We start from the raw sequence: 12,406 nt of genomic DNA on the forward strand, positions 1-12,406 counted from the left end.
ATGGTTCATCCACACCATTGATATCCCATTTCTTGGTGGTATATTTGAATTATTTCATGCTTTAAGGCAAAGTAAGCATTTTTCATTGCAAGTTATCGATGTTCCAAACAAGTAAATCTTTGCTCGGCTACTCTAATTTACATATTCTCAAATCAGAGTTGAAGTCATCATACAAGTTACAACTTATAAGGGATAACGCTGGTTTTCTCCCCCTACCCACCAAAAAACACTTCCCCCTGGAACGGAAAAAAATTAGGGGCCAGAGCAAGTAAAAGCATTAACATTGTATCTGAACTTCAAGTTCTTCGGCAAGCAATACTGGAAAGGCACTATTATGCCATAATTTATCAAGAATTTACAATTTCTCCACTATCACTGTACAGCTACCAAGCATCACAAATGATTAGCCCCTTGTTTGACAAAGGTAAGCTTGAATCTTTCAAGTGTTTCGATCTCTCAGACTTCACTGTTCTCTTTTACTGACAATCTGATTCTAAAAATTAAAATGAATTTCCTGTACAAACTGTTCGCTGATTAGACCATAGTCATGGCTGTGCATATGATTGGTCCTCATATTTATTTCAATGGTATCTCTGCAGACTGCAAAGTGACCTGCCCGACAGCTGCTTGCTCATATTCAGCACTGGCCTCAGGGGTGTCTTCTTCACTGGGTGGAACCAATTGCCAAAAGAGAGGCAAATATTTGTCCCAGTCCTTGAGGATAAGAGAGCCTTTCGTGCTACCAGTTTTTTCCTAGGTAGAATGAATACACATATATTATAACAGACTACTCAACCACCCAGCAACTCATTCAAAGAAACCGGGAAGAAAAATTAACAATTCATCTAAATTGCTGCTCATCCAACCGTTTAAACTACACCATAGCTAGCGAATATATAATATTATATGTATACTTCATATATTGTATGAACATAACCGTATATAATCAGTGTAGAATCTTATACCAAGTAGGAAAATTAAACAATGAATCCTGTCACTCATTTGTGTAAGATCCCAAGAAAAATAGGGTGGTTTCAAAGCAGACGCCATCAATAAATTATGTTACTGACTAAAGCCATGGGGACTAAGAAAGATAAAAGTATGAGAGCCACCACCAGAAAAAACACGAAAAACATTTTGAATTATATATGGAAATATACGAGGAAAAGTTTGACGGGAGCTTATCAAGGAACATAAATGGCAAATTCTTAAAACATGTCATTTTGTCCCAATGATCTGTATCATTAATTGAGCATGTGTGTGCGCACATGAAGGCACATATAAAAATATTTCTGCACTTACCACATGGGCTTCAATTAGGTTCTTTAGCTGCATTTGACCCACCGGAGCAACCACTCTTTGGATCTTAACGATCTCCTTATTTACCTTCAAGAAATGGTGGAAGTGTCAGAGAATGTTCGGAGAAGAACAGAGTTTCAAGAAACCAAATGAAATTTGCAATAGATGTTGGAAAAGCTGAAAGTTATCTCTTACAACACCTGAAGGAATAGTTGTCAAAATCAGCATTCTGAAACATATGAAGCTACAGAATTGTGATCTAATGATTCAAATTGGTGAATACATCCAACTCCGTTACGAAATCACCACATGGTCTGCCACGAGATTTAGTTACTTTCCAAATTTTTCACAACAGGGCAAGAATGCTGAATGCCTTGCTTATTGCACATGGAGTGCCAAGAGATTTAGCTAATCTTTTTCAAACCTTACACTAGTGGCAAGAATGTCAGCAGCTTTGGTGACTAACATCGGATATTTTGTTGCAGACTTCTAGTTTATAGATCAACTCTAGAGTTCGAATTTTTAAAAGAATTCCAGCAATCAAGGAAGTGGAACAAGAATCATGAGAGACAAAAGCTTAAACCCCAATGAAATCAAAATACACCAGGTGAATTTTTGCCATTTGAATATTAATGTGCTGGGTTACTATGTGCTAGTGGAAGATAATAAATACCCAATGGAAAAATTGAGGTATGAGTAAGCTATAACTGATAGCACCAAGGATAAGGATGAATCTTTGGAAATACCATGAAGGCAATTCACAAGATTTCAAGCTAAGAAATTGCAAAGCAACGTTGTTTTCTTACAATTGATTGAAGAAGACATGTTTATATATAGTAAGTTATATCTATATTATATTAAAAATGAGAACCCCAAAACTTAAAAGTTGAAGTACATAAATGCCTGTTTATTTACTTGAATATCATATTTAATTAAAAGTCTTCTTATTTACCTAAATATCCTATTTATTAATATTAACAAAAAAAAAAACTACATATAGAGACAAACATTCATTGCTCTGTGAACAGTCACCATAAACTTTCAGACCCAGTTTGAAGAGAACCGTCTCATTTGGAGAGGAATTAATCATTTTTCATCTTGGATGATAGGCTTCAGATAGAATTTTTAGACTATACCAAAAAAATACTTTGGTGTAGAATTGATAAAGATATTTGCAAAATTTACGCAATCCTTAGCCATGTTTGCAGGAGGGGTTGCATGAGGTAGGTGTAGAAGTCTTGACACAAATCCTCAAGAGAGACAGTTTCAAGCATCTTGGCTCTATAATCCAAGGAAGTGGGGACATCAATAATGTTAGGCATTGTATTGGTGCGGCGTGGATGAAGTGGAGGCACGTTCTGATAAAAAGATACCACCTAAACTTAAAGGTAAGTTTTATAGAGTTGTGGTTAGACCGATGTTGTATGGGGAAAAGTTTCGACCAGTCAAAAACTCCTTGTTCAGAAGATACATATTGCAGAGATGAGGATGTTGAGGTGAATGCGTGGGTATGCTAGTGCAACAATATTAGGAATGAGGTTATTCGAGATATGGTGAGAGTGTTCTATGGCTGAAAATATAAGGAAAGTGCGTTTGAGATGGTTTGGACATGTGAAGAGGCCAGGTGCAAACACCCTAGTGAGGAGAGAGATTGGATATAGTAGGTAAAAAGAGATGTAAAGGTAGGCCAGAAAAGTATTTGGGGTGAGGTGATTAGATAAGACACGGTGCAACTTCAGGTTACGGAGGATATGACCTTAGATTGAAAGGTGTGCAGGATGCGTATTACAATAGAGGTTAGTCGAGTAGGAATGTTGTCTTTCTTTTCAAGGATTTAGGCTTAGGTTGTTGGTGTTTGTCATTACTAACCATAGTATGGTAGTTTAGGGTTTGGCGGTACATGTTAAGGGGGAGCTAATCTCCGCTTGTAATATCTATCATAGTCTGTTGTTTATTATATTTCGACAATCGCGCTATTTTATTATAGTTATTTTTTCTTTCTTGTAGACTTCACAATGTTCCCTTGTTAGTTTCTTCATTGTTTTCTTCTTCTTTGTACCTAGATTTGTTGTACTTGCACCGAGGGTCTTTCGAAAATAACCTTTCTACCTTTCCAAGATAGTGGTAAGATCTGCATACTCTACTGTTAGGGTTTTCAACAAGGATCAAGTCACAGGACGATGAACAGAAAAGTCTGAATCAATTGATTTCGACTTTCCCATGTCTTCGTTCGAATTCCTTGATCGACCTATTTTGTAGATAACTTCAGCTCGTTAAAGGGAGGCTGAAACCTTAGAATTCAATGTAAGAGAAAAATCCAATCTCTTGTTTTTGACGAAAACTATTCATAAGTCTTATTCCTTCAATCTCCCTTTAAATAGGATTACATTAACAAAAAACCTAATCCTTATGAAACTAGGAAACATAAAATCCTATTCTAGAATAATAAATAAAGCTACTTAAATTATAAATATATAAGAAATAAAGTTACTTCAAATATAAATAAAAAATAACCCTATTCCACGCATCCACAGTTTCCACACATCCACAACATTACTCCCCTCACATTGAAAGAGTTTGTCCTCAAACTCGAATTTCAGTGCAGTCAACCAGAACTTCTGGGATAGTAGTGTCAACTGACTCATGCAATTCCAGCCAAAAAAGTTGTTAGCACTGGTGAGTTACTGAATATAGTTCGTCACAATTATAGCATAACCCCTTAGCTCTTCTCTCAACCAATTCTACCTGAGTTAATCGCTCGACAAAAGGGGTTTGGTTGTGGTTTGGGTATTAGCTGAGGTAAATAACTCGACTAAACTAGTGGCAGATTTTGTCAAGTGTGTTGTGCTGCCCCAGACTTGTTCGAGATTATTGTCACGCCCCTTTGCCAAAATTACTCTCTACGGTTGGTGTCTTTGTTCTAAAGCCCTGGATAAACTCATGGTCGCCGATAAGTCAGGCGGTTTGAGAAACTGCACATCCAGTCGAATTAAATCCCTCCAACCCCTCCAAAATATACCTATGTGCAAGTGTCCTAGAAAAAGCTCATCTGCCCTAGCCAACTTTTCTTGAAACTGATGATAAATTTCAATTGTACTAGTTTATCGAAGCGTGATTAGTAAACCCACTGGGTTGCTACTTATAGGAGGTCCAAATCATTGCAAAACAACATTTCTCATCAGTCCTTTTGCTCATTTAAGTTGATAGTACCATAATTGTGCTTCTCCTAACATGAGAAACCCAGCCCCTCCAACCTTATCCGCTTCTATTGTATGTTGATTTTCAAAAAATTATTCATAGCGATATACCCAAATTAGTGGGTCAATGGTGCCATCATAAGTAGGAAAATCCATCTTTGCATACCTTGGTACTGTTCAATTCACTCTTGTTGGATGATTCTGATCGACTAGTTGAATAGGCAGTGTACTGCTAGCAACAAAAGTTGTTGATTTGACGGTCCTCAAGGCACTACTCAACTCAATTTCATGCGTTGCTGGTTTTGTGAAGCCAATTCCCATGCCAAAAAGCTATTTTTGAATGACTTTGGACAATTCTTCGCTACAAGTTTAGAATCCATTACGGTTTCTATAGTTGCACGTTCTTCTTGTAATCTAAATTGATCTCATTGCCCATTGTGTTAGGCTCTGATACCTTAGGGTCTTTAGAGAAGGATCGAGTCATAGGACGATCAATGAAAAGCCTGAATCAATTGATTTCGACTTCCCCTTGCCTTTGTTAGAATTCCTCCATCAACCTATTTTATAGATAACTTCAACTTGTTAAAGGAAGGCTGGAACCTTAGAGTTCAATGGAAAAGAGAACTTTAATCTCTTGTTTTTTACTAAAACTATTCATACGTCTTTTCCTCCAATCTCCCTTCAAATAGGAGTCTTATTACATCAACAGAAAGCCTAATCCTTACGAGACTATGTAACACCCCGAAAATTCAAGCTAAGATAAAGAACAATGCTTCAAGTATATGTAAAATAATACATCATGTTTTGATAGTATGATAAGTGATTTAGACATGTATTAAAGTCATAAGTAACTCCTACTTCATAGCCAAGTCAAAACATTCCTTACCGATTGATTGCATATGAAGAATCCTACAATATTCAAATTCAAACAAACATAACTACTAGATTCTGGAGTATTTTTTTAGCTCAAGACCCACCAAATTAAAGGCCATTGAATTTTCTATCTGCCGCATCTAGTTTCCATAATCCGATATCGGAGTACAAAATTATGGTCATTTTAGAGAAGCACTGTCTAGCAGTGAGAACCTACAAGCTTAGGTATGATCTTGGTGAGATTTTACGACATAAAATCCTCTCGTCTAATTGAAAAAGTCCTAAACACCCGAGAGTTGACAAGTATACCTTCCAACCAAGATAGGGAACCACGACCATGGTTTGAAACCACGATCTTAGGTATGATCGTGAGTCCTAAAGCTCATTCGGCTTGGACCTTCATCCTACGAACCAAGGCACGATCATAGGTGGGTCCCATAATCGTACCATGGCTCGTCTAATCAAGTACAAAGAGCCTCATATCAGCCACCCAACCACGAGCACCCACCACGATCGTAGGTGGGTCCCACAATCGTGGGATGGGTCATGCATCCTCCCCTACAGCTTTTTCAATTACATTTTATAAGGGGCATTCCAGTCTTTTCTCACTTTTTAAACCCCTAAACTACGTCATTTAAGCTATCCCAAAACTGATTATTAAGATTAATATTACCTTAAGTCCCTCATTACTTAGAAAATGACCGACACTTGGTAAAAACAAGAGAAAAAGGTGATTTCTCTTTTTTAGGGCAAATTAGGGTTCATCTTCTTCAAGCTCGAAGTTTAGAAATTTCCTCAGGATACCTTCAATGGGTTCCTTCCACCCATTGAGTCCCAAAAGTAACTCAACTTCTTAAGTAAATTCATTTCTTCAAGCTAAGGGTTTCAGTGAAAAGAATAAATTCCAATATCCCTCAGCTTCTTACTAACTATGGATATATGGTTTTCCCATCAATTTGAGCATCTTTACATACTTATGACTATGAACTCTCATCATATTAATAAATTCTTGATTTTGAGCTTGAGTAATGCAATTCCTTATTGCGTTCAATTTATAGAATTGTCATTAGTAGTTGCATTCTTCTGAGATGGCGGTTTATGAACACCCGATGACCTAGGATATCATGCATTTCAGTAGTACACACATTCAATCAGTTTTCATGATTTAAAATGCTTTCAGATAAAGCACTTCTCTTTCAGTTGCAGAACATCATTATTGTTGAACAAGGTATATCAGTTTACTTTCAGTTGGGAGTAGTACTTACCAACGAGATGATAAGGGTTCAAATAACCCAAGTCCCAAACTACGTGTCACCACAGGTAAAAAGGGTTCTCACTAGTTGAGTGACTCTCTTGCCCTTAATGGGCTGATAAGTGAATTCACGCTAATCATGGTTCGTACCCTTGGCAAGGTATAGAACATCCTCCCAACTTGGGCTACACCTTGGATTCCATGTCGCTCATATGGTATATGTCGGTTACAGAAAACTCTCATAGTTTAGTCTAAGACCTTGCTTGACCTTTTATTCAGTTTATTCAGCATTTTGTAGTGTTATATGTCTACAACTTGGTTATAGCATCAGTTTACAGATTTCACTCCCATGTTCAGATTGTCGTGTCACTTACAGCATGTTCATCTCACATAAGGAAATGCACATCTCACATGGTCAGTACATTCAAAGTACTGATCGCATACTTTCTTTTGCCTTATATTGTCTTATAATATAGGTCCTGACGTTCGACATCCCAATCACGATTAGCTTGATTCAACAGTCACTCTAGCAGCAGTGCTTGGTGAGTCCTCATCATTCGAGGACCATTTATTAGTATTTCTTTCCAGTTTTATTTTAGTTTCAGACCGTTAGAGTTAGTTGTGGGCTTGTCCGAGCAACTCATCTTAGTAAAGGCTTTCAAACAATTAGTTAGACTTTCAGTAGGATGAATGTGTAGAGAGAATGGATTTGATATTCCGTATTGATTTTATTTCATTATGGTTATATCTTTTTGCTCAGTTTGCGCTCAATATTTATCAATTTACTTTAATACTCTTAGTGTCATACCCGACCATGATTCGCTTGGGGTCACTTGTGACTCCAAGCACCGTGTTACGACTAAGGGGTAGTCTCGGGCTGAGACAAACTAGAAAATATAAAATCCTATTCTAGAATAATAGATAAAGCTATAATAAATAAAGCTACTTAAAATATAAATAAATAAATAATAACCATATTCCACACATGCATAGCTTCCACGCATCCACAACATCTACACTCCCCTGACCTCACTTGTGGAATTTCAATGGGTATATTGTTGTTGTTGCTTAGCAATGTTTGCCTTCTTCCATTTCTCTCTATTTTAAAAGAAAATATGTATATAAGATGTACATAGATTTTGCGTGATTTATTTATAGGTTATTTGTTGTGGAAGCTGATATTAGTATGGCAGAATTGTTAACTATTACATCTTGGTTATATATCAACAATATAGATGCTTTTTGGTTCTAAATCTTTAAGCAATTCTCCTCCTAGATTTGGCCCGCTGCTTCGGTTTAGGCTAATCTAGTTCCTTTTTTCAATATCACTTTACTTCGTTGGCATACATATACATTCATATATATAGAGAGAGATATATAGATATATATATAGATATAGATATAGATATAGATATAGATATATATATATATATATATATATATGTATGTATGTATATATGAATGTATGTATGAATTCCATTTTACAAGTTAGAGCTAATTTTATAATTTTATCAATTGTTGTAAATTTTTCATTGAAATAGAGAGTTTGAAGGTGAAAAACTCTTTTGAGGAGTATTTCACGTGATAATGGTTATCACTCACAAATTTCAATTTCTTTTCAAGTGAAATTCATATCATAAAAGTGAAAACTCCAAATTAAAAATTTAAAAGACATAAATACCTTTTTATTTAACCTGAATACTATCCTACAAAAAGAAACATTGCCTACACATACTCCTTCATTAATAGTCACAATCATTCAGTTCACAAATGTGTCCTCCTATTCAATGATAAATAATTAGATCCCTAATAGACAACATTATTTAATTAAAAAAACGATTGCCCCTAGAACTACAATCTAAACGTCAATCTGGACCAGAGTGTTGGCAAAATTGATTAGCGGGTGGAAACGCACTGAAAGGTTGTCTCCAGGTATGATTGTTTTCAACATGGATCACAATTCACAATTATTTACTTATATTAAAAGGAACAAACAATTTATACTAAATTATGTCGAAATAAACCTGCATTATTAAGTGAAAAAAAAAAAAAACAAGCAGAACGTTATTCTCTTTATGTTGAATAAGGGATAAAATTATAAAACAAATATTGATTTGGAAATTGTGAGAAATATAGATGAAGAATATTATTGAATTGGTGAATCTATATTATTACTACATTAGACTCATTTTCCAGCTAAGAAACTGACATTACAATCTTTTCCCAAGTAGGATTCTATATACTATTCATGTTCCTACTTATATTCTAACACTCCCCTTCAAGATGATGCATACAAGGCATATGTATCAAGCTTTTTATTGATGTAATTAATACGAGGACTACCGAGGGACTTGATGAAGATATCAGCAAGAAAATTGGTATGGACTGCTCGGGACATCTGGGCGATCAAAATTGAAAAGCAAACTGAAAAATTGGTCGAAAAAGTAGTAAACATTGCAGGAAAGTCAATTTGTCGTTGGAAAATTGCTAGAAATTGGTATAAAATATACGGGTCATCTCGAAATCATGAGTAGATCTTGAAAAACAAGACCGAAAAACTGGCCAAAGCATGTTCACGTGCTGGATAATTCGATTGACATCTGGAAAGTGAGAAAAAATTATAAGGGTAGGATTGAAATGACAACACGACCCTACTAGAAAAGAGAAATTATATGTGTACAATCAGACTGACATCACAACCCTACCAGAAAATAAAAATTATATGGGTAGGTCGGATTGATGGCGCGACCCTACTGAAAAAGATAAATTAAATAAGTAGGGTCGGAATGACGATACGACCCTAGTAGAAAATAAAAATTATATGGGTAGAGTTGGAATGACGGAACGACCATACAGAAAAAGAGAAATTATATGGGTAGGGCTGCAATGAAAGCACGACCCTATTGAAAAAAAGAAATTATATGGTTAGGGTTGGAATGGTGGCATGATCCTACAAAAATCAGACCTCATCGAAAAGACGCACGGAATTATGCAAATCAGATCTAAGGAGACGCAACGTGCTATGCAACTAAGATATGAGAAAGTAGTCTGAAAAGTTGTACAATACTACGCAGATTAAATATGAATAGTCTTGAAAGATGCATGATGCTATGCATATTGATATAAAAAAATGGTCACGGGAAAAATGCACGGTGACCTAATTAAATATGAATAGTCTTGAAAGATGCATGATGCTATGCAAACCAGATATAAGAAAATGGCCACGGGAAAGATGCACGGTGACCTAACTCTTGCTAACATAATCATTGGTCAGGCAGGCGACATATATGGATTATAGCCACCCGCTGATAGCGGAAGGTCTTTGATTCTTTACCAAGATTGTAGAAGTTCTAATATGATGTGAGAAACAAAGGTGAAAAATGTTATTGAATTGTTGCATCTATATTATTACACTGAAACTCTATTTATAGACACGACATTGGACTCCTTTTCCAACTAAGACACTGACAATACAAACTTTTTCCAAGTAGGATTCTTTTTAACATTCCTGTTCCTACTCATATTCTAACAAAATAATGTGTGTCCACGCTCCTTTATAACTCAAATAATAATTTTTAAAATATTCATATGATTAAATTCAATAATTTGCAATACAAACTTTATAATAATGACATGGGATTACAACTTTGTTTGTGGTGACTTGAGATTTCTCTTAAAACCTTATAAGAAAATTTATTCAGCAGGTAAGCTATTTCCGCTAATTGATATCTTAGGTATTTCCTCTAATTGATATCTTAGGTTTCAATGACGTCATTTAAAGAAGGTAATTAGTCTTAAGCAAATTACTGCCTCAACTTTCGTCAATTTGAAGTCAATTAATCCAAGTCTAGTTAAAGTAATTAGTTCACTTAATGAATTGTTGTTACTAGATGCAATTTAAGGTAAAGCATCTTTCTTCAAGTTCTTAAATTCAAGACTAATTCTAGTCTTGAATTTTGCTCTCTTTATTTGTTGTTTAAGTTTTGCTTTTAGCTTCTGTAATTTCTTTTAAGTTCTTTATTCAATTCTTGAACCCCCATGGTGATTCTTATCAATAACAGACACCATAGCTATAGATAAAAAAGAATTCAACAAATATCCATTGTGTTATCTTCATTCTCGACAGAGTGAGATCATAAATTTAGTGTCAGTAGCCTTGGTCAGAGTGAGATAGCCTTGGTCTTCTTTTTTGCATGAAAGTAAAGGAAATTCTGCAATTTAATATGATTACTTTGGAGTCTAAAATGTCCTACGTAGGATCCAGAATCTTCATAAACTTTTGTAACAAAAGAAAATCCAAAGGCACTTGAATACATCAATATTGTGACAGATGAGCAAATATTCATAAAGGTGATTCCAATCTCACCTTACGTATAAGTGTTTCATCCTCATCTAGAATGTATGCCAAACCTCCGGTCATACCAGCAGCTACATTTCTACCAACCCTGTTGTAAGCAAGAAAACACAGCTCAAATCCATATCAGGAACTCTGCACTATACAAATTGTACCTTCAAATTTCTTACATAATGAGTAGAGCACTAACAACAAACAATACTTACTTCCCAAGCACAACAACACATCCACCTGTCATGTACTCACAACAGTGGTCCCCAGTGCCTTCTACAACAGCTTGTGCAAGAGAATTCCTCACAGCAAAACGCTCCCCTGCTTTACCTTTGACAAATACTTGACCACCAGTTGCTCCATATAAGCAGGTGTTCCCTACTATGGTAGCATCCTCTGGACAAAATCCAGTATTTTCGACGGGAGTCACAACCAATTCTCCTCCAGCCATGCCCTTTCGAAATTTGAATCAGTAACTTCATTTAATATGGATGAATTATTCATGTCAACAAACAGAACTACGTCTCAGTCCCAAACAAGTTGGGTCGGCTATATGAACTCTCATTTGTTCAATTAAGCTCATATCATATCATCATCGTAATAAATAAAATAAAAATGAAAAATACGTTAAAAATTTATATAAATAATAATGATAAAAGTTCAATACGAGCCTAAAACCTATTATATTCTTAAAATTCATATAGTGAGCTTATTAACCAGCTTGGCAATATTACTTTGTTTGCACATAAGAGAAACCACACGTGGCATGTGATCCAGAATGCAGCAATTACCAATGCCAGGGAAACCATAACAGACAGTTTCAAATCTACATGGAGCATATTGATAAGACATAGGTTGTTCAACGAACCTTTCCAACATAGTCATTAGCTTCTCCAATAAGTCTGATGTTCATTCCAGGCGTCAGAAAACAAGCAAATGATTGCCCAGCACTCCCAGTAAATCTGGAGAAAGAAAACGGTTGTTCATGCTGATCTAGGACTCTAATATTATAATTGCAAAGACAGAAGACAAATCACAAAAGATAATCTTACATTATGTTCAGCTGCCCAGCAAAACCAGTATCACCATATTTCTTAGCGACGGCACCCGCAATACGACCACATACAGCACGGTCAATATTGTATATTTCAACTGTCTTGTTGACGACCTTTTCATTCTCAATTGCATCAGATATCTGCATATTAATAGTTTGCCCATCGGTTCCTTGTAATTTCTTGTAGAATATGGAAACCTAGTGGATCTTTCATTTCAATTGAAAAGACACTAAAACAACATATGTCACAAACAAGGGAATGGGAGATGCTGCTCTCTCTGTGCCTAAGACTGGCCAACTTTCCTTTTTGTTATCCCCTTTAACCTCTGTCCATTGAAGACAAATTTCTCCGAATGGGACAGAAGTAATACAGGGACAAGAATAAA

General features: G+C 35.7%; 1 protein-coding gene across 2 annotated transcripts in view; it reads right to left on the reverse strand.

Annotated features, from left to right (window-relative positions):
- Positions 1 to 269: 269 nt before the first annotated feature.
- Positions 270 to 12,406, reverse strand: part of LOC107852264 (ferredoxin-dependent glutamate synthase, chloroplastic) — a 105,527-nt gene continuing 93,390 nt past the window's right edge. The window contains exons 27-32 of one of the 2 annotated variants that reach the window (XM_047407902.1): positions 12,019 to 12,161; positions 11,835 to 11,928; positions 11,182 to 11,420; positions 10,988 to 11,066; positions 1,303 to 1,386; positions 270 to 753 (exon numbers count right to left, since the gene is read on the reverse strand). In XM_047407902.1, the coding sequence (XP_047263858.1) occupies positions 577 to 753; positions 1,303 to 1,386; positions 10,988 to 11,066; positions 11,182 to 11,420; positions 11,835 to 11,928; positions 12,019 to 12,161 (816 nt within the window). In that variant the 3' untranslated portion in view covers positions 270 to 576. 2 annotated transcript variants of the gene reach the window in all.

Source organism: Capsicum annuum, chromosome 3 (assembly GCF_002878395.1).
Source record: "Capsicum annuum cultivar UCD-10X-F1 chromosome 3, UCD10Xv1.1, whole genome shotgun sequence".
Taxonomy (NCBI): domain Eukaryota; kingdom Viridiplantae; phylum Streptophyta; class Magnoliopsida; order Solanales; family Solanaceae; genus Capsicum; species Capsicum annuum.